The sequence below is a fragment of the Stomoxys calcitrans genome, chromosome 3 (genome assembly GCF_963082655.1).
Source record: "Stomoxys calcitrans chromosome 3, idStoCalc2.1, whole genome shotgun sequence".
Lineage (NCBI taxonomy): Eukaryota > Metazoa > Arthropoda > Insecta > Diptera > Muscidae > Stomoxys > Stomoxys calcitrans.
Window position 1 is genome coordinate 60561095 of NC_081554.1, and position 23278 is coordinate 60584372.

A 23278-nucleotide genomic window follows, 5' to 3' on the forward strand; every position below is an offset into this window, starting at 1 on the left:
GTTTAACCCATAAACGCCCAAACATTTAGTTCAATTTTAATGATATTTAAAATTGTTAGTATTTTGAGCAATGACGGATTTTATTGCAATTTTTAACAAAAAATTTAAAACAAAAAACCAAAAAAAAAAACGCACAAAAATATAAAAAAAATATATAAAAAAAAATTACACAATTTTAAAAAATTAAATCAATTTAAAAAAATAATAAAAATTTAAAAAAATTATTAATAAAAATTCAAAAAAATAATAAAATAAAAAATATTAGAATTATCCAAAAAAAAAATTAAGAATATGAAAAAATAAAGATTATCAAAAAAAAAATAAAGATTATCAAAAAAAATAAAGATTATCGAAAATAGATATGAAAAAATTATCAAAAATGAACCAACATTAAAAAAAAATAATAATTAAAAAATTTAATAAAAAATACAGGAAAAAAAATATTACAAAAATAGTAACTAAACAAGTAAGAGCGTGTTAAGTTCGGCCGGGCCGCATCTTATATACACTTCACCATGGATCGCATTAGTCAAGTTCTTTGCACGGTATCTCTTTATAGGCAAACAAAGGAGAAAAGATAAAAATTGTCATGCTATTGGAGCTATATCAGGTTATGGACCGATTTGGCACATACTTGGTTTGCATGTTGGAGACCATAGTAGAAGTCATTAGCAAAATTTAAGACAAATCTGATAAGAATTGTGCCCTATAGTAAAGCTGGCTAAATAACGATGGCACTATCGATAATATCGATATTTAAGCTTTTGGCTGAATATCGATTGATATTTTTCCTACCGATAATATCGACAAAGTTGCACTATTTTAAAAATTCACATATTTTTAAATCGTCCTTCTTGTTGAGTATTTCTATTATCGTTCGAATATAGCTCCTGATATAGCTTCCTTAATAAATCCCATACACTGATATTGATTCTTCACAAACTGATTACCCGATTTTTAGTTCTAATTTTCCTTTTTAATATAGGTGATAAGAAATAAACGATAGTACGGTACTATTGATATTTATTATTAGAAATATCGAAAATATCGAATGTTGCGAATGTTGATAGTTTGCCAGCTCTATAGTGGCTCAAGAAGTAAAATCGAGAGATCTGTTTATATAGCAGCTATATCAGGTTATGGACAGATTCAGACCATATTTGGTATACATCCAAATCGAATAAGATTTGCCATATCTAGAGGCTTAAGAGGTATTATCGGGAGATCGATTTATATGGGAGCTATGAAGGATTATGAACCGATTTAGACAATACTTGGAGTAGCTGTTTTCAATCAAATCAGAAAACTTCATGCAAATTTTCACCCAAAATTTCTATAAGTCAAGATCCGAGATCGGTTTAAATGGCAGCTATATTAAGTTATGAACCGATTTGGACCATACTTAGCACATCTATTAGAAGTCTTTACAAAACACCTCCTACAAAATTTCAGACAAATCGGATAAGAATTGCGAGACTCCGGAAGTCAATATCCAAGATCGGTTTTTATGGCAGCTATATGAAAACATGGACCGATTAAGCCCATTTACAGTCCCAACCGACCTACACTAATAGGAGGCATTTGTGCCAAATTTTAAACAGCTAGCTTTATTCCTTCGAAAGTTAGCGTGCTTTTCGACAGACGTACGGACACATGGATGGACATGGCTAAATTTACTTAGAATGTTAAGACAATCAAGAATTTAAATACTATATTAGGTCCCAGATCAATATTTCAGTGTGTTACAAACGGAATGACGAAATTGGTATACTCTTCCTTATACTTAGGTGTGATCTTAGCCAGAAAACTAAATTGGAATTGTCACATTCAGAAGCGTAACGAGAAGGCTCACAGATGTTGAGCACGAAATGGGACCTGAATCCAAGAATAGTCCACTGGCTCTATAGGAGCGTGATTAGACCGATACTGACTTACGCCTCAGTTTAAGGGACTGTGATAGATGAAAAGTGCAACGATAGGATAATGCAACAGGTTCAGAGAATATATTGTATTGGCATAGACGTAGTGATGAGGAACACGCCCATTAAGGCACTGGAGACAATTCTGGATATCCGACCCATAGACATGCAGCAATAAGATTTAAGGCGATGGAAGAATGGATAGAGGATAGGAGTAGTTCATACCATAATCGAGGCGACGATAGGAAATCTGGACGAAATGGAAGAGGTCTCCGATCGGATGTCTGAGACTACACTTGAGGTCGAATGCGAGGCACTGCTGCCACAGTCTTGGATAGACGGAACCGTATTATTACCACCTGGAAGATCATGTTACACAGATGGATCAAAGCTAGAGGACAGTGTGGGCCTGGGGGTCTACATTGAGAATCCAGGGACTGAGATCTGTTTTAGACTGCCTGACCATAAAACGATCCTGCAGGCAAAGATCCGGACGATCACGGAATGCGCGAGTGGTGTGGTTTTCCCGCAAGGACGTCGAGTGTGAACATCTTTACGAACAGTAAACTAGCCATCAGGGCAGTACCAACTAGAACGGTAAGGTCACGAACAGTCTTGAGAAGATTAACGAATTCACTGAGTATGGGATGATCCGCATCGTTTGGGTCGCGGGCCATAGCGGAGTAAGGAGGAATGAAAAAGCAGACGATTTGGCAGTGAAAGCCAGAGGACTGCCGTCAATAAAGCTTGTTAACCCGAAGTTAAGGACGTAGGCTACGAACACGTTACATGCCGCTGTGGAATAGCGAAACGGTCAGTAGGATGGCGAAAATCCTATAGGGAGATCTGGATCGTGAGAAAACGAGCCTATTACTGAAAAGAAGTAAGAAGCAGGTCAGTATAGCTTTCGGTATAAATGATAGCATGTGGGGAAGTTGATGAGACGTTGGAGCATTTCCTATGTCATTGCCTGGCTTTCGCGGCCAACAGACACAGGTACTTTGGTGGGGACACAATACAGGCATGAACCAACAAAGGGGCGAAGTATGGAAAACAATTAGGGATTTTGTAAATAGATCGGAATTCCTAACTTCGATTTTACTTTAAAAGAACACAAATTAAAAAAAAAAAAGTAAAAAAATTAAATTATAATTGAAAATTCAAAAGTTGAAAAAAACCAAATGATTTAAGAAATAAAAATTACATAAATATTTAATTAAAACATGACGGGAGGCTTAAACCAACTCACTGTTTCAAATTTCAGAGAAATTAAGTTATAAATGCACCCTTTATGGGTTTTAGACCCTAAATCTGCAGATAGGTCTACATGGCAGTAATGTGGCAATCCCATGGTTATGTCGCAATCCCTTGGTTATTTCGCAATCCCGGTTGTGCTTACCGGATGGAACACATGGAGTCCTTGATCGGCCAGGACTGCCGTCTCATTGTGCAGCACACTGCTACAATAATAACATGGCCCGGAAGCTATAGTATATCACGCTGTTACAAATTCCAGCGAAATCGGTTGCCAAGCTTATTGTTATTGTTGTTGTTTGTGAACATTTGAAATAATTTTTATAACAATTTTTATGCTAAGAGTTTGGCTAATATTTTGCGTGCAAATATTTAAACTTAGCATTGCTTCCTAGGCCATTTGCAGCGGAGCGGGCACGATTCAGCTAGTTATATATAAAAGTTAGAAGCCAGAGAACACTTTAGTACTCAGAAAATGCCGTAACCGAGCCCAAGAGGGGTCGCGGCACGCCGTTCGTACTCGGCCAAAAAGAGGAGATCCCTTATCAGCATTAAAACTTGAATCGAACAGCACTCTTTGTTATGTGAGAAGCGTGCCCTTCTTCCAAAGTGGATGGTTCATGGGTGAATATGCAGCCTAGAGACGACTACGTTTAGCAATTTCATTTTGGTGAAGAATAAAATAATTTTTCATTCTAGCAATATTCATTCTCAAGATTAAGCCCGAATCTTTTTCCATTTAAAAAATCAATAATGTAAAAGGTGATAGGAAAACTCATATGTATTTCTCCGCTTGAACTTATTTACATGTGAGAACATTTTAGTTACAATTAAATTTTACCAATTACATGTGCATTTTTCAAAAAAACTTTATTCGCTTTATTATTCTCCCTAACTGGCTAATTTTGCTTTTGCCAACATTTACCAGCATTTGATTGCGCAAATATTATTTAATCTAATTTCAATATTTACCATCTGAGTTAGCATACAATTGGCTGTACAGCAAAAAAAAACCTTTCACAAACTTAATTCAATATCATGAAAAAATGTATAAAAATTAAAAAAATATTCCATTTGAAATTGCAATATGCGAGGAGCCACAAAGCCTAGTCCAATACATACGAACATGCAGTAGACTAAAACTCTGTACCATATGGGCAATGCTTACCAGGAGGATGTCTGGCAGTGTTATGGTCATAACACAAAGAAGGGTGGTGAGGCTAATGTGGCACCTTTCCCCTTTGAAAAACGATACACAAAACATATTCAAAAGAAATTAAATTAGGTTGAATAATGGATTACAGGGAGTAGACAAGTCAATTTAAAAATTAAAAACATTCATTAGAGAGCGCTCATAATTTAAATATTGGCATAATCAAAAGAGAGAACATTTATGAGGTCGCATTATGTTTGCCATAAATAGTGAGGTATTTAAGAGAAAACAGAAAGCAAATATAAGGACAGTTGCCCTTTTGAGGTGATTTTAAATAAAATATAAAAAAGGCTTTTTTGATGTGGGGTAATTTAAAAAATTCGTATATTTACTCTTTCAGGAAATAAAATATCGCTACAGAATTGAAACTAAAAACTATTTAGCAGATTAATGACAAATCCTGTTACAAAAATGTTTGATAGGAACTGTCATGATAGCAACATAGATCACCAAAAATGTTGTAGACAATTTTAACAGTAAAATTCGTTTTCTTTGTTGGAAAGCCAAACCACATGAAAAAAATCTCATTAATTATTTTAAAATCTAATGAACAATAAAATGACTAAAACAGTACCCCTCTTCCTTTCCCCATTTTTTAGCCTACCGTGGAGTTCATAAAAACACATTTTGGCGGTAATGGCATTCCAATAATGGTTCTCTCTCTGTCACTGCTTGACAGTGTCTATATTTCACGCTTTCAATTAATAAAATAAACCAACAAACGATCGGTTGCCATGGTTATTGTTATTGTTGTTTGTGAACATTTTAAATAATTTTTATGGCAATTTTTTATGCTAAGAGTTTGGCTAATATTTTGCGTGCAAATATTTAAACTTAGCATTGCTTCCTAGGCCATTCGCTTAAAAAGTAGACGTTGGTTGAAGTGTGAGGATTGCAAAGCATAATGTTCGTATGATGGTGTGATTATACCCTACACCACCACTCTGGTACAGGGTATTATCGATTTGTTTGCAACGCTTAGAAGGAGAAGAGCTAGACTCATCAATAAGTATACGGATCGGCTTAGAATCACTTCCTGATTCGATTTAGCTATGTCCGTCCGTCCGTCTGCCTGTCTATGTATTCTTGTAATCAAGGTACAGGTCGCATTTCTTGTCCGTTTTTCACAAAAAAAGCTCTTTTTTGGTCCAAGGATGAATGCTACTGATTTTGAACAAAATCGGTCCAGATTTAGGTATAGCTCCAATATATAAAGGGTGATTTTTTTGAGGTTAGGATTTTCATGCATTAGTATTTGACAGATCACGTGGGATTTCAGACATGGTGTCAAAGAGAAAGATGCTCAGTATGCTTTGACATTTCATCATGAATAGACTTACTAACGAGCAACGCTTGCAAATCATTGAATTTTATTACCAAAATCAGTGTTCGGTTCGAAATGTGTTCATTCACCGTAACGTTGCGTCCAACAGCATCTTTGAAAAAATACGGTCCAATGATTCCACCAGCGTACAAACCACACCAAACAGTGCATTTTTCGGGATGCATGGGCAGTTCTTGAACGGCTTCTGGTTGCTCTTCACTCCAAATGCGGCAATTTTGCTTATTTACGTAGCCATTCAACCAGAAATGAGCCTCATCGCTGAACAAAATTTGTCAAAATTTGAACACATTTCGAACCGAACACTGATTTTGGTAATAAAATTCAATGATTTGCAAGCGTTGCTCGTTAGTAAGTCTATTCATGATGAAATGTCAAAGCATACTGAGCATCTTTCTCTTTGACACCATGTCTGAAATCCCACGTGATCTGTCAAATACTAATGCATGAAAATCCTAACCTCAAAAAAATCACCCTTTATCTTTAAAGCTGTAGGAGCCACAATTTTGGGCCGATCTTTACCAAATTTAGCATTATAAGTTTCGTGCCTCGTCTTAATACGTGTGCAAAATTTCATTTAAATCGGTTCAGATTTAGATATACCTCCCATATATAACTTTCATCCGATTAGACCTATAAAGGCTGTAGAAGGCACAATTTTGGTCTGATCTTTGCCAAATTTAGCGCGAAGTGCTTTTTGTGACGTCCCAATTGTTTCAAAATTTTATTTAGAATCTGCTCAGATTTATATATAGATCCCATATATATCTTTCATCCGATATGGTGTTTTAAGACTATAGAAGGCACAATTTTAGTCTGATCTTTACCAAATTTAGCACGAAGTACTTTTTGTGACGTCCTAGTATGTGTGCAAAATTTCATCAGAATCGGATCAGATTAATATATAGCTCCCATATATATCTTTCATCCGGTATGGTCTTTAAGGGTTGTAGAAGGCACAATTTTGATCCGATCTTTTCCAAATTCACGATAGAGCGCCACCTATATGTGAAATTTAAAATTATAATACAGGAAACCTAATACAAAATATCCTAAAACAAAAGCAATAACAACCAAATGCAAATATGGAAAAATTCTAATATAAAAAAAGAAATTCAAACACAATTATGACGAAAAATGAAATTATTATAAAAATCAAAATAAAATACAAGTCGTAAAAGAAATATGGATGTCGAATTTTATTCATCACGGAAAAAAAAACAATAGTCACACTGTTGTCAACTGGGAAATAGTGGGCTGAAACCGTTTACAGGAAATATAATATGGACCACGCTCTTTCCGAATCTATTCAATTAGGAAAAAACCAAGACATTGGCCATTTTTGGCAAATTTTGGTCATATATTTATATGATGCTCCAATTTGCAGAGATAATGGCTCACAGTGGCCAACTGGGAAATAGTGGGCTGAAACCGATTACAGGAAATATAATATGGACCACGCTCTTTACGAATCTATTTAATTTGGAGTCTTAAGTATTAAAAAACTAAGATATTGGTCATTTTTGTTCATATATATATATATATGATGCGCCACTTTGCAGAGATAATGGCCCACTGTGGCCAACTGGGAAATAGTGGGCTGAAACCGTTTACAGGAAATATAATATGGACTACGTTCTTTCCGAATCTATTCAATTTGGAGCTCTAAGTATTAAAGAAACTAAGATATTGGGCATTTTTTGGCAAAATTTGGTCATTTTTATATATGATGCCCCATTTTTCCAGGATAATGGCCCACTGTGGCCAACTGGGAAATAGTAGGCTGAAACCGTTTGCAGGAAATATAATTCGACCACGCTCTTTCCGAATCTATTCAATTTGGAGCCCTAAGTATTAAAGAAACCAAGATATTGGCCATATTTGGCAATATTTGGTCATTTTTCATATGATGCTCCATTTTGCAGAGATAATGGCCCACTGTGGCCAACTGGGAAATAGTGGGCTGAAACCGTTTACAGGAAATATAATATGGACCACGCTCTTTCCAAATCTATTCAATTTGGAGCTCTAAGTATTAAAGAAACTAAGATATTGGGCATTTTTGGCAAATGTATGTATTATATCTAGGAAATGTATGTCCTGATTAAGGATCAGGCCCGAACAAAACATTTGGTCAAAAATTGCGGGTTGTAAAACTCCAAAATAATGTGGCCCAATCTAGACAGTAAGAGGTCTGCCACTTTGCTGTCGTTAGCTAGAACAGACGTTTCAGTCTTTATATCCGTCATGACAGGTTGCAAGTAAAGACTTCTGAAGAAGCTATGAAGACGTCGAGAAAGAAGAGACTATAGAACATCTTCTGTGTGGTATCCCGCATTGGCAGGCAGAAAGAGTTCCATTTTAGGTTATCTTTTCTTTGATAACTTGTCTGAATTAGTGAATGTGAACATTGGCAAGTTATTGGGCTTTTTAAAGCGAACTGGACGGTTCAACGGTAGGTTGAACCTGCAGTATCACTATCTATGGAAAGTTGAGAATTGGGCATCTTTAAATTTAGTTCAAGAAATCTTGTAAATAGGATCAAACTTTTTTCATTATAATGTTTGCAGAAAATTTTCGTCTTCATATTTTTTTTTTTGCAACCATTTGCTATGAATATAAAATCACTTACCTTTCAGTCTCTGTTTCTGCCATGGGCTGTTGTTGTTGCTGCTGCTGTTGCTGTAGCGCGGTATTTTGCTGTGATGTTGTGGCTGTTGATGGTTTTGTTTGTTGCTGTTGTGTTGTTTTCTGCTGTTGCATTTGCTGTAGTTTTTGACTATCAATATTTGTTGCTTGCATTGTCATATTCGTTGGCATAACGGTGGCCGAGGTGATCGGATTCAAATGAACATTAACGCTGGTTGGTGGTTGCTGAGCATTGTCGATAGGTAATTGGCGCGATTGTTGTTGTTGCTGCTGGGGTTGCTGTTGGTATTGAGCGGTACCCGCCGGCATCATTATGGTAGCGGGACCAGTCATTGAAGTATTGGTCCCTGCCATGGAGGCATGTTGCTGTTGTTGCTGAATTTGAGCTAATATGGCTGCATTATCAACCATAGTAGCAGGGGCACTGTGTTGTTGGCTAACCAATGAGGCCTGTTGCTGTGGCTGTTGCAATTGTTGCGATTGCTGCTGTCTCTGTTGTTGCTGCTGCTGCTGCATGTCATAGTTGGTCATTTGCGATATTAGGGGCATTGTTTGTCCGGGAGCTAAAGGCTGTTGCTGTTGTTGCAACGGCTGGAATTGTGGTGGAAGTTGAGTTTGAGTTGCTGATGGTGGTGGTTGTTGTTGTTGCTGCTGTTGTGATGGCATTTGTTGCGGCAAGCTAGTGCTTCTGGATACACCATCTGTTTGTGAAGTCTGTTGTTGCAACGAGGTTTGTCGTTGTTGCTGTTGTTGTTGTAATTGTTGCATGGTCCCAGCAGGCATTTGCTGCATCGTAACCGTTTGCTGCATTTGTGGTGGCTGTTGTTGCTGTTGACCACCAGGCATTGTCGTGCGCTGAATTTGTTGCTGTTGTGAAATCTGTTGTTGCACATTGACATTTTGTGGCATTTGCGGCTGTTGCTGCTGCTGTTGAACGGGACGTTGAATTTGCTGTTGTTGCTGATCCTGCGGAGGCATTTGTTGCACTGGTAACGATTGTTGCCGTTGTGGCTGCTGCGGCGGTTGCTGTTGAGCCATTTGCTGCATTTGTTGAGCAGCCATCTGTTGTTGCAATTGTGACTGCATTGGCTGTTGCTGCATTGGCTGCTGCCTAATGGCTACCGGCTGTTGTTGCTGCGGCTGTTGCTGTGACATCGTTTGCTGCATTTGCTGTACCGCTGGCGGCATCGAATGTTGTTGCATTTGTGGCTGTTGTTGCACAATTTGTTGCTGCAATTGCTGCTGCATCTGCTGTTGCATTTGTTGCTGCACTGGTACTTGCTGCATCGCTTGCACCTGTACCGAGTGTTGTTGTGGAATTTGTTGTTGCAATTGCTGTTGCATTTGCTGCAATTGCTGGTTGGGCACCTGTTGCACTGCATCGGCCAATTGAGGCGATTGTTGCTGTGGTGTCTGATGTGGGGTGCCCTGGAAGTTCGAAGTGACATATGTAGGTGGTACTTGGCTCTGTTGCGGAGCAGGAGACAATGGTTGTTGCTGTTGTTGTTGCATTTCCATATTATAGGCGGCCATATTTTGAGGCTGTTGTTGTTGTCTCTGCTGTTGTGGTTGTCCTTGACCCATCATATTCGCAATTGGCTGCTGCTGCTGTTGTTGAGCTTGTGTCTGTGCCGCGCCGGCAGGAGAGCCAACATTGCTGTTGTCCGAGGATATGGATACCGTGCCATTCTGCATATTTATGCTGCTGGGTAAGGAGACAGTATGCTGCTGTTGTTGCTGTTGCTGCTGCGGCTGCGTTTGTTGCTGCTGGGTTTGTTGTTGTTGCTGTTGAGGCTGTTGCTGCTGCATGGACTGCGCCTGTTGCATTGATACTTGCTGCGGCTGCTGAGGCTGCTGCTGTTGTTGTTGCTGTTGCTGCTGCTGCTGTTGCTTGAAAGCTTCGAAGTTCACGGGTTGTGAACGTCCCGGCATATAGGCGACTGCAGCAGCAGCGGCCGCTTTCTCCGAAGCTTCTATGGCTTCTTCGCGTCTCTTTAGTTCTTCCAAGGATTGTTTGAGCTTATGGGCAGCCAAGGTGGCAAAGTCCATAGGAATTTGCTGACTTCCATCCTGCATTACTTGACCCGGCATGTTCATCTGTGGCGTGTTCGTGTTGGCATTGACTTCTTGTGGTGGAGTTTGATATTGCCCTTCGGCGCCCTGCTGTTGAGCTACACCAGTTAAGACATTTACTGCTGTTGCCTCTCCAGGCTTGGAGGCTTCAACAAACTGCTGCAGACCATGCACCACAGTGGCGGGAGCAGTATTTATACCACCACCACCTAGGCCGGCTCCTCCTGCACCACCCAGCGGAATTTTGGCCGTTGGCTCGGGATAATTCAAATTTCCATCAGCAGATGTAGAGGCATCATAGTGATTTTCCAATATGGCGGCCGTACCATGGCCAAGTATCATGCTTTGCGTAGTACGAGGCACCCCTTGCTCACCGGCATTCTCGGCCGCTGCGGCGCCGCCTTCAGTCTTTTCGTTGTTATTACCAGCACCATCTCCCTTACCACCCGCACCGCTGCCGGGCACTGTTGTATGATCCAAGTAGTCCATACAAACCCAACGGCCACGACGAAATGGTTCAGTCGACTCAATTTTGACCACTTTGAAACGTTCGCTGCGATGCTGAGTTGAGTCCTTTTTAACATCACTGCCACTGGGCACGACATCAATGAAATTTTCACCCACATTCACCTGGACATTCGAAATATCTTGGGCTCCCAGAGTGGCAACTACCAGACCAAACTGCGAACCAGTTGGTATGGCGGGTGCGGTGCTAGTAAGTCCATCATCTTGGTGGTAGTAAATCTCCTCCTTCGAGAATGTGTCCTCCGACATGGAGGGAGTCTCGTTTTCCAAATCGGTTATGCGACTGTTGTCATCTGTGTGAGATTCATCGAAATCATCAGCAGACTCATCCTCACCATTGTCGGTAACAGGCGACGGCTTCGGGTTGCCCACAGTCACCGAAGTTATTTGAAATGAAGATGTGGGCTTGGGTCTACGGATGCCACCTCCAGCATTGGGTGCTTGGTTGGCCTTCTGCATTTTGCCATAGGTCTGGTAACTACGCACTGAAGAGGAGTTACTTCTAGTGCCCGAACGCAAGCCGGTACATAACTCGGCTATGCTATTGTTGTTGTTGGGCGACGAAGCCTTGCTGGAGTTGGCCGAGGATGACTTCGATGTTGAGTTCTTAGAGTGACTAGCATTGGAGCTGGTCGATTTGGGAGCTACCGAAGCCGAGCTGGAGCTGTTGTTGGTTACATTCGACTGAATGCTGTTGTAGCTGGTGGCATTCGAGAGAGAGTCTGCGGGTGTGGTAGCGGGCACAGCGTTCAAACGAAGACATTCACTTGTGGTACGTTGTATGGCGGTCGAAGTGGTGGTCATAGTGTTGTTGGCGGAAGAAGAGGACGAATTGTGTTGATGATGATGCTGGTGAGCATGGTGATGGTGTTGCTGATGATTCGACATACTATTGTGATGGTGATGATGATGGTGGTGATGTTTTTCCAGGCTGGAGTTGTTCTTGTCAACCGTGGCGGTGCTGGTCAATGAGTTCACCTTGACCAGGGTGGGTTTCTTAATTGCCGTAGTGCTCGCACCCCTGGGAGCGGTAGTCGACTGAATTGTGTTGCGACGTTGTGGAGTCGTCGTGGACACCTTAAATCGGGCGTGTACAGGACGATCAATCATGCTGCGTGCTGGCGACCGATGTGGTGAGTGCTGTTGCTGCTGCTGCTGCTGACGATTGCTGGCAACAACAATTGTTTGGGGTTCGTCGGGCGATGAGACCGAGTTGTTTTCGTTGGGTGGTGTGGCTGGCGAGGCCAAGGCCGATGAAAGCTCTTCCGAATTCTGTGTTGACAATGGGGGCTGCTGGTGCTGCTGCTGTTGCTGAGGTTCTTCTAAATGATCGTGCTGCTCTTGTTGTTGCTGATGGTGGTGCGTCGAATGCGTTTGTTGATGTTGTGTTTGTGATTGTTGACCGGAATCCTCTGTGGCAGATTGATTCTCGGCCATAATCGGGGTTTTTAGCGTGCGCAACTTCTTCAACAGCAAATCCAGGGTCGTGCGTATTGTCTGACCGAACCCGGGCTGGATAAGAATGTCAAAAATTAGACCAACAATAGATGACGTTGTTGGAGTGTTTTTGATGCTAGTGTTGTTTTTGCTGCTGGTGGTGGTGCTACAGTTGCAGTTGCTGTGGGTAGTCGTTTTGGTGGTTGTGTTGGTGTTACTCGTGCTAGAGATGTCGAAGAGTAGTTTAGTTTTTACTGAATGCAGCTTAGTAGCCGAAAAATCAGCCCCAAGGTTTCAATGGGAAGTATGGAAAATGGTCGTCTAGAGCTGCTTAAGATCCTTGCTGCTTACACAAGTAGTTTCAAAGAACACTTCTGCTAGATTTAAACGTAACTTAGTAGTAGTTTGAAGAATTCAATTTAGTTTAGGGTTTAGGTTATCCTAGGGATTATCTATAAATTAATTTAATTGTTTTTTCTTTCTTTAACTAGGCCTTTTTTGGGTTTTGGTTTTGGGGTAGAGGGGGAACAGTTTGATCTTTGATCGTTATTCTTTTACTTGTCCACAGAGATTTACTTGCAAAATAGTCCTTCCTCCAATCGCTTCGAATTTGATTTTTTCCCACACTCACTTACTGACGATCTTGTCCGCTAGCTTTTTACGTTGCACACACTGCAGCTTTATATGGACTTTTGGCTGTCTGCTTGCTGTGGGTGGTGATGGACTGATTCGCTTCGCTTAGAACGATGGATAAATTCGAGGTTTTCTTCTTCGCTTTAAGGGGAAGATTGCGGTTTATATTGTTGTTGTTGTTTTTGTTTTGGCTATGCCCGATCTATGGGATGGTCACTAACTCGATCGTTCGGTGTTTTGTTATTCACAGGTTTAGAGGTTAAAAGTAGCAAAACTAAATTAAATCTAATTGAATTTCATCAACATTGTTCGAGAGCGCCGTTGATAAATATGTTGGTGATGAAGATGATGACGAAGCCGATGGCGACGTAGGAGATGGAGACTATGATAATTTTGATGATCAGTTCATAAACGTGGCGTAGGCACACCACCGATGATCATGAACAAACTTTGGTTGATCTTAAATTAAGCAATGGTGATGATGACAGCAACGACGACGACAACAAAGGTGACACTAATGTCGACAGCGACTTCAGTAATGATGACAATATACTGGGAGGTGTATAACGGGCTATACTCGATACTGCAGAGCTATATTTACTGCTGTTGAGCGGTGGCTTTAATTTTTCCCTTAAAGTTGTAGTGGCAGCTGCAGCAGCAACGATGGTGGCAACAACTTTCTGTATGTACACAACGACACTGGCGACGATAAAGAAAGTCGCGCGAGCAATTACGACGACGACGGCGACGGCGACGTTAACGGCGACGACGTTAGAAACGTTACAATGATAAACTAGGCGACAATGCTGGCGATGCATATTGTCAACACGTTACGACGAAATTTAGCAACGACAACGCAAAACGATTGTGAAAATAACGACTGCATTACCGCGGCAATATTTAAAGAGGGGGTTCAGAGTTATCACAACAGTTTTAACGAACGATGTCTTGTTTTTCGTTTTTGTTCGCTTTTATGCCAACAACAATGACTTTCAGTGATCAGACTTGTTTAAAGGAATAGAGCCGTAATACTTCTTCTGTTATCGCTCTCTCAACAATGCGTCAAGGTTTCTAAACGGCCAGAGGCTGAAGGCGATTCGTTTAAATATCGATAATCTTACAACACAAGAGAGTTTATCGATAGTGATATATGTCAACTATCTCGAATCTCGTTTGATTTATGTATATGTAGGTGTTTGAATGAAGTGCTAGCTTATCAATTACTCCCTTACTCTTTAACACAGCACAGTTATGATGAAACTATGTGACGATGACCTCTCTCAAAAACATTTTTCTTTGTATTGAGAGGGAGAGCTGCTACTTGATTTTTTCACTTTTGCGCTAATTTGATTTTTTATTTTGCAATTTTTGCAGTTTTTGTTGTTGTTATTGTTGTATGTTTAGAACACAAACAAAACACACTTAAAATGACTTTGACTATTTGGATTGGACTATTTTTTGTGATTTGTTGTTGTTGTTTTATTGCTGCTGTTGTTTGTCAATTTAATGTGGCATATGTTATAGTAGTAGGTAGATATTATTAAATTTCCGGTAATAAATTTCAATTAGTTAGAAAAATAAATTCTCTCACACTCACTCAAACGCGCGCGCGCACTTACAAATAAACATACACAAAATATTAGACACGAGGAGAAAACATCATAAACAGAGTTCAGGAGTAAGGAAAGCTTAACTTGCCGGGTTATGGGGGTTGCCACTCACGCTCACTATATTTGGGGAAGAGCCCGTGGGTTAGTGTTTGCACACGCTCACACAAAATTTATTATTACAAAAAAAAAATAATTTTTAATTTTTTTATAAAACTAAAATATTTTCCTTTTTATACTAAATAAACGTATAGATTTTTCATTTAAACTAAAATTAACACTTAGAGAATTTCATCGCGTGTTTTTTTTCTTGGTTTGTCTAATAATTGGCCAAATTGTTCAACACTTCAGCTTAAAACTTTATTTCATTTTTCGAATATCCTTTTTTTCTTTCAAAAAGGAATAGAAGAATTAAGAATATGTTTTTGTTTTAATTAATACTAATTAATTTTAATTATATATAATTATTATTTTTTTTGATGTATTGACGTTAAACACTAAGTTTGGTATATGTATGTATATATATATATTTCCTTTTTAAATTTTAATTTGAAAAATTCACTAAAAATCTTTTTTTAAAAGACGTTTAAAAAGCGTTTGGAAATTGAAAAAAATTGGTTTGGTTTGAATTGCGAAAAAAGTTCCTAAAAGTTTTCACGTTTCCGTTTGGCGTTATAACTTTTTTATATTTATTGCTGTTGTTGTTGGTAACTGAAAAGAGAGTAAAAAGGGGAGAACGTTAGTGATATATGGCAACTCTTCTTTCATGAGAAGGATAGTAGCACAAAATATATTGTCATGTCATACAACATGACATAATGTCATACAACATGACATAATGTCCTACAACATAACATAATGTCATACAACATGACATAATGTCATACAACATGACATAATGTCATACAACATGACATAATACCATACAACATGACATAATGTCATACAACATGAAATATCATGCAACATGAAATCTGTCATACAAAATGATATTATGTCATACAACATGATATTATATCATACAACATGATATTATGTCATGCAACATGATATTTTGTCATACAACATGATATTATGTCATGCAACATGATGTTATGTCATACAACATGATATTATATCATACAACATGATATTATATCATACAACATGATATTATGTCATGCAACATGATATTTTGTCATACAACATGATATTATGTCATGCAACATGATGTTATGTCATACAACATGAAATGTCATGCAACATGATGTTATGTCATACAACATGAAATGTCATGCAACATGAAACTGTGTCATACAAAATGATATTATGTAATACAACATGACATTATGTCATACAACATGACATTATGTCATACAACATGACATCATATCATACAACATGTAATAGATGAATTAGTATTATCGTCTAATTGATTGGTGATCTGCGTCTGTTCTTCAAAGGAGTGTAGCGACGATTTAAGCGAAAATCTGCACAGTGATAAACTTGGGGATTCTGTATTTGATTTTTTTTGATAAATAAAAAGTTTTTTTTTTTTTTTATTAAATTATCTCTTGGTCTCGAGCTTGAGTTTTCAAACAAAATAATTCCATTTTTTTTATTAAGGCTTGCGCTGGCGTAGGATTGCTGTTACTTGATAGGTTTGCATGCTACATTGTTGTAGTTTCCGACAGTTTTCGACAACTATGCATTTCAAATTTTGGATAACATTTGTTTTATATTAATTGTTCACTTTAATTGCCGTTTAAACTTCAATATGCGTTCTTGGCTCTACACTTAAATATTTACTGAAACTCGAGGAGTTTTCACTTTCCATAATAGAGTCGGCGCGCGTTCCATAGCAAGCCTGGGGTGTTATGCATGTTGCGAGGTATTGAATTGTTTTCTGCGTAATTTGCAAATGTTGGTGCTATTTGTTTTTCAAAAACCCCAGACGCGGTTTCTCTCGATCAGCTTTGCGCGGTAAGCGTTTGAAATATTATTATTATTATTGATATTTGTTTATCAGCAAGAGAAGCGGAGATCATCATCGTCGATGATCGACAGATACGCTTTGATGCTGTTGAACAGTATGGCCGGACGAACGACAAACGATGGACACAGTCGATCGAACGCTTGCAAAGACTCCAATAATATACATACGTACAAGAAAGAGTAAATGTTTCAGTAAATTTTGATTTATATATGTATTTATTTTTCAATTTACGGTACCATTTTTGGTTATCCATTTATCATTTTGCTATGACTTTGCGGAGCATACATGGAGGAGGATGGGGCGATATGCGGTGTGGTGCGGTTTGGTGTGCTGTGGCGGAGTATCGTTTATATTTATTTATTTTTTGTTTTTATTTGCGGTTTGTCGTTTGTGCGCTCTAAGTAAACTATTTTAAGTGATTGAATATGTATTTTAGGATTTTAGTTAAATAAATTACGTTTCTAATGGACACCACACCAAAGACATTCACAAAAGTCAACTTTGATACTTTTAAATTGTGTTAGGAAAGCAAATTCGAATTTATAGCAACTGTCTGGGAAAGTCTCCAGATCTCATTGTTTGTTATACTTCGGAATATTCTAGATCAGGGCTTCCCAACCCAATTTGCTTAGCGCCCCCAAAACTTTTTCGATTTCCTTGTGCCCCCCAAATTGTTCACTCGATATCGGCAAAACAACCCTCGCCCACCCTTCCTTTGAGAAAACGCAAAAAATCGTCAGATCGGACTATATAGCAGCTATATCGAAATATGGTTCAATCCATTTCGCCTTCGGCTCAGGCCTAGTCCAATTCAATGTTCTAAATATCATCGAAATTGGGTAATAAATACGCCATTTGTGGGCTTAAGACCATAAATGGGCAGATTGGACTACATGGCAGAAACAACTAAATATGGTCAAATGTGGACTATGGAAGTCTTGATATAGCTTGCTGTCCCAAATTTCAGCGATATCGGGTAATAAATGCTCTTGTTATGGGCTTAACACTCAAAATCGGCAGACCGTTCTATATGGCTACTAAAGAGAAATATGTTCCAATATTGACCACATTTGTTTCAGATATCGATAGGCGTAATAAAACTCACTGTTACAAATTTCAGTGAAATTGGGTAATAAATGGCTCTAAATGGTCATATTGGTCAATATGTCATCTAAATCATGTCATATCTAAATATGGCTCGGTATACACCATATTCGGATTGGATGGCGGAGCACTTAGTGCAACTCACCGTGCCAAATATCATCGAAATTGGACAATAAGAACAGCTGTTATGAGCTTAAGACCCTAATCGGCAGATCGGTCTACATGGCAGCTATATCCAAATATAGTCCGATTTGACCCATTCAAGAATTTGCGTGTAGAAGAAATACGGATGTGTGCAAAATTTCAGATCTTTATCTCTATTTTTAAAGACTGTAGAGTGGTTATAACAGACGGACAAACACACGAACATTGGTAAATAGTCTTAGAATTTTACGACGATCCGGAATATATATAATTTGTAGGATCGGAAATTGATATTTCTATGAGTTGCAAATGGAATGACTAAATGAATATAACCCCTATCCTATGATGGTGAGTATAAAAACACAAGTAAAAACGTTCCGTGGCGAATCTTGGGCACCCAATATTCGGGTGGAGTGTAAACGCCTAACAATGGTAGGCATACAACAAATTTTTGAATTGCACTTAACTTCTACTCATTTCATTGGTACGTTCTTTTGTAATAATTTGTTCACATTTTGTTGAATTTAGAAATTTGTGTTATTTTAACAAATTTAATGATTCAAAACATGTTTATCCTGAAATGACGCGCACATGCTAACCCTTGCGCCACGAGGGCTGCCATGGGATTGCCTTTATTTGGGGATCTGTGGATCTAAAAAGATGGGTCAGCAGAGGAACACCTCAAGGATGTCTCCTCTGTCTTCTCTACTTTGGAATATAGCCATTAACAATATATTATTGTATCAGGGCGGAAAAAGGCGTAAAAGTGGTCGCGTATGCTGATGATGTGGCAATTTCGGTAAGGGGAAAGTTTCCCAGCACTCTAAGAGATATACTTCAGGAAGCTCTACGTGCAACAGCAAAGTGGTCTACCGAAAGTGGTCTGGGTATAAATCCATGCAAGACAGAAGTAGTTCTTTTCAGCAGGAGATACAAGTTGGCTACAGTGGAACCTGTCTCCTTGGGTGGAGAGAATGTTCCATTTACAGAAAATGAAAAATACCTGGGTGTACCTGGGCCACAGAGATATCCCAGGGAATTCTAAAGCAGACGAGCATGCGAGACTAGGAACTACTGGAATCTGTGGGTATGCCTCTAGCGACAAGTAAGCTAAGTTTTCAGGACCAGGCCCGAAGGGCAACGAATGATAGATGGTCACAAAGAGGGGGCTGTGAGCATTCCAAAACTATGTGGCCTCATCTAGACTTGAGGAGGTCTACTGCTTTGCTGTCATTGACTAGAACAGACGTCTCAATCAGTGTGTCCGTCATGACAGGTCACTGTCTAATCGGAAAACATGCTTACAAATTGAAGGTTGCCAGCAACGACTTTTGCAGAGCTGTAGGGACATCGATGAAGAATAGACTATAGAACACCTTCTGACTGTGTGTCCCGCACTATCGGTTAGAAGGAGTTCCAATTTAGGTTCTCATTTCTTTGAGAACCTGTCTGATTTTGTGGATGTGAGCATTCGCAAGTTATTGGGCTTTTTAAAGCGATCTGGATGGTTCAACGGTGGGAACTAGAAGGCATCTTTCTTCATCTGTTCCTGTGGTATCACAATGGACGAAAACGTCTAAGTATAATGTATAATGGCAGACCGCAACTTAAAGCGAACCTAATCTACATATCGTATATTTATAGCAATCCCATAGCAGCCGACTTTACGAACTGGATTTAAAAAAAGTTGCAAAAAATTTAGTAATTTCAAAATCAATTAAAAAATTAATTGAAGATTGAAATCATTTTTTAATTGGATTAATTAAAAATTTAATTGAACATCTCAACAATTTTAATAGTTTTTTTAATTGAAAATTTTTTAATCGCTCCTTCAAAAATGTTGATTGATATTATCATTTTCGTGATTGAAACAGTTTCAATTAAAAATTAATTGGAAGAATTGAAACCGATTTTATTGTTTTCCGGTGTAATGCTTTAATTTATGCCTTTTCGCTTAACCAGAACCAATTTTTATTCATCTGAACCATGCAGAATTGAAAATTGTGGATATCCAATGGCCAACCTGTTCCCGCGGCGATCATTCCTTTGGACCAGAACGGGCTTGCTCATCTACAGGATCGCTTTGAAACTGTTTTCTCGCACTCAATCGGCTTTTCTGTCAGCTGTGCTCGGCCTTCATTAAGTTATGCACGAGCTTATTTGTATTGACTTGCATGTAACCAGTTTCATCGCATTGACAATCTCGGCTCGGCTTTCAGCGCTCACTCTGTTCGCACCCTAAGAAAAACCTCTACATTATACAGCTTTGTAAAGTAAAACGGGCTCAACACCAGAAAAAACAGATCATGCCCGTTTATAGCGCCTAGCCTTAGCCAAAAATGTATTTAAAACAAACTCCAGAAGCCAAATAGGTTTTTTCTTCAACCTACGCCAAAGTCACCCGTAATTTTACAACGGATTTCCATTATTTTTGCTAATCTTAAGTTTCTTCAATTAGAATAAACTGACAAAAATGGATCAGCAATGACTTTTAATTTAGGCCAAAAAGTTGATTCCACTATGCTTAGAAAGTCAAATCGGAAAATAGATAAATCTGAATGGGGAAAATTCCTATCCTTTTTGTTTTACCAACGGATACCCGGCACGGGCACCGGGCACCGGCTCTTACTTAAATACGGAGTGCCTATGATGCTCGATATAACAAGGCGAGTTATTGACGTCTTTAAATAAACAATGGCTACCTATAGGAGCTTGACGAGGATCGCCAACCCCACATGCAAATGTGGCTACATAAAAACCAACGGAATGACGGTGATGGTATTAATAGAATCATAGAATCATAGCAATAAACATGATATTGACTTAGATGCTTCTTTGCTCTCGGCCCCCTCTTTTCCACCCCTTATTCCCTATCATTCCCGCTGTTAATAATGGTGGTGATTTATAATTATAAATAAAATATAATATAAGTATATGTCTAGGGAAATGTACGGTCAGCTTCGAATGAATAGCTCTTTCTTTAAATAGTTTTTAAGTAATTCTAACTACACGATATCTCTCAGATTATCTGCAAAAATATTATATTTAATGTCACTACTTTTTATCGGCTTGGCGGATATCATGATGGCAAATCGCACAAATTCCTTTGTAATGTATCGCTTTGTATAAAAAGGCATTGACTTGTGGTTTTTGATTTTTTTTATTATCGGGTTGTATCAATGTTTTTGCATGTCACGTAAATTTTGCTTCCGCAGAAGGTGGTATGGTGGGTGGTGTACTGTGGAAATGATGGTGTTTTGCAAGCCGCTTTTTTACTATTTATTTACTAATGTCATGTTGTAACGCATAATATCACGTGTACAAAATAATTGCGTTTTGAGCCAAAAACCAAATGGAAAAATCGTGGCGATATTGTCATATGTCCGGGGGTTCTTCTCAACATGGTTACCTGTTAAGAGCCACACACTACCCCCTAACAAAGTTGGTAAATCTTAACGAAATGTATTTCTTTGAGTCACAAAGGCTGTTGCGAAGAGCAATCATTTTGTTAATTAATCTTAGGAGAATAATTATTTTTGATAGGTTTAAGGCATGTAGCAGTACGTGGAGCCATTTGGCCAGTTAAGAAATTTGTAACAGATTAACATCAAGAAATTTTAGCATGGCTTTGACATTTAATCCAAAGGCCAATGAACAAACTCTTAAGAAATATGGCCTTATGGACTCTGCCTAAACAAAGTAAAGTCCGATTATCATTAACATCCACGGACAACATTCACGTTATACCGCAAGATCCTGTGAAAACTTACCCCCATTACCATAAAAGCAGGTAAGTAACGAATCCTATCTTTGAAAATATCAATCGATCCAAAAGCGCAAGTTTTTTTCTTTTGGTTGGCAATACAAGTTAGGGTATCCCATAGCAAGTCTTCTGCCAAAATTCTGGAAGTCAATCTTTTTCCATGTGCCCATTTTTGCCACAATCGACCGATCATTCGTTGGCGCAGACAGCGCGACTCGCACACAAGCGTGATATTAAAACCACGAGAGGAATTAAAAAAAAATTAAGGATCTGTATAAATGGATCTCCATTTTCTCGACCATTTCCAGTAGGTCAACAATGCCATGCTGATGAACACAATGCTCAAACACAGAAAAGCGCAAGTTCCACCACAGCATCGTGCAAATCAGTAAAATGAAAAGAAAGGGGAAGGGAACAAATGCGCACACAGTAAAATATCGATAAAAATAAACTCATATTCAATAAAAAAAAATTAATTGATTAATCATTTGTTTCTTTGAACCTACACAGATAAAAATAAAAATTGCACTCAATCACAAAATTAATTGGTCCTAATAATTTTCTAATTGAAACTGCTTCAATCACGAAAAAGAAAAATTAATTAAAAAAATTGCCTATTCAATTATAAAAAGTTTTTAATTAATCCAGTTAAAAAAATGATTGATAGTTTTGAAATTTTCAATTATTTTTTTATTGATCCAATTAAAAAATTGTTTAAATTTTTTGAAAATTCCTATTATTTTCTATATAAAAAAATTGCTAAAAATTTCCAATTAAAAATTTAATTGAAAATAAAATCATTTTCAATTTAAAAATTAGTTGATTCAATCATTTTAATAGGAAGAACTTATACGATCCAAATTTCAACAAATCTATGTATGTAGTCCTTTTAGTCATTTTTTAGTTGGTTGAATTAAAAATTAATTCAAAATTTTAATCGCGGTTTTAATTGGTTCAATTAAAATTAAGATTAAAAACAAAAATGTCTACCTTTTTTCTAATTGAATATGCAATTTTTTTAATTGTAAATTTCTTTAATTATTTTTTTTAAAAACGGTGAATAATATTATCAATTTTGTGATTGAAGCAGTTCCAATTAAAAAATTTATGGGATTAATTAATTTCGTGATTGAGACCGATTTTTATTTTTTTCTGTGATTTTTATTTTTTTCTGTGATTTTTATTTTTTTCTGTCCTGGAACCTGAATTGTTTGGGCAAAGGTCCGTGGGCACCTGTAAAAAAAACTCCCCGTGGGGGTATTCCCAATAATTGCGGGTGACGGATAGTAGTGCCTGTAGCAGTGTCTTGTGCACAGAGGCGGCAGTCCTTGGCCGATGAAGGACTCCATCGGGTTAATCCGACACGTAGGAACGTGTGCCATGATATTACTATAGATTTGTCGAAATGTGGGACGTATGGGCCTCTGAAATCTCCTTCCCTTTATATTTTAGGAGACATTTAATTGAATTTATTTAAGCACCATATTTAAAAATTTTTTAAGATTCTATTACAAAAATGATACAAACAATTAATTTTTTAATTGAAAACTACAACATTTTCAAAATTATTTATTAATTTTTTAATTGAAAATACCAAAAATTTCCATCACGATATAAATGAAGAAATATTATACTTTTTT

At 38.0% G+C, this 23278-nt stretch overlaps 1 protein-coding gene across 6 annotated transcripts in view; it reads right to left on the reverse strand.

Annotated features, from left to right (window-relative positions):
• The window catches only part of LOC106084761 (protein bunched, class 2/F/G isoform), a 608039-nt gene that overhangs the window by 564498 nt on the left and 20263 nt on the right, over positions 1 to 23278 (reverse strand). For all 6 annotated transcript variants that reach the window (XM_059365887.1, XM_059365885.1, XM_059365886.1 and 3 more), the window contains exon 2: positions 8361 to 15363. In XM_059365887.1, the coding sequence (XP_059221870.1) occupies positions 8361 to 12412 (4052 nt within the window). In that variant the 5' untranslated portion in view covers positions 12413 to 15363. The remainder of the gene's footprint in view (positions 1 to 8360; positions 15364 to 23278) is intronic.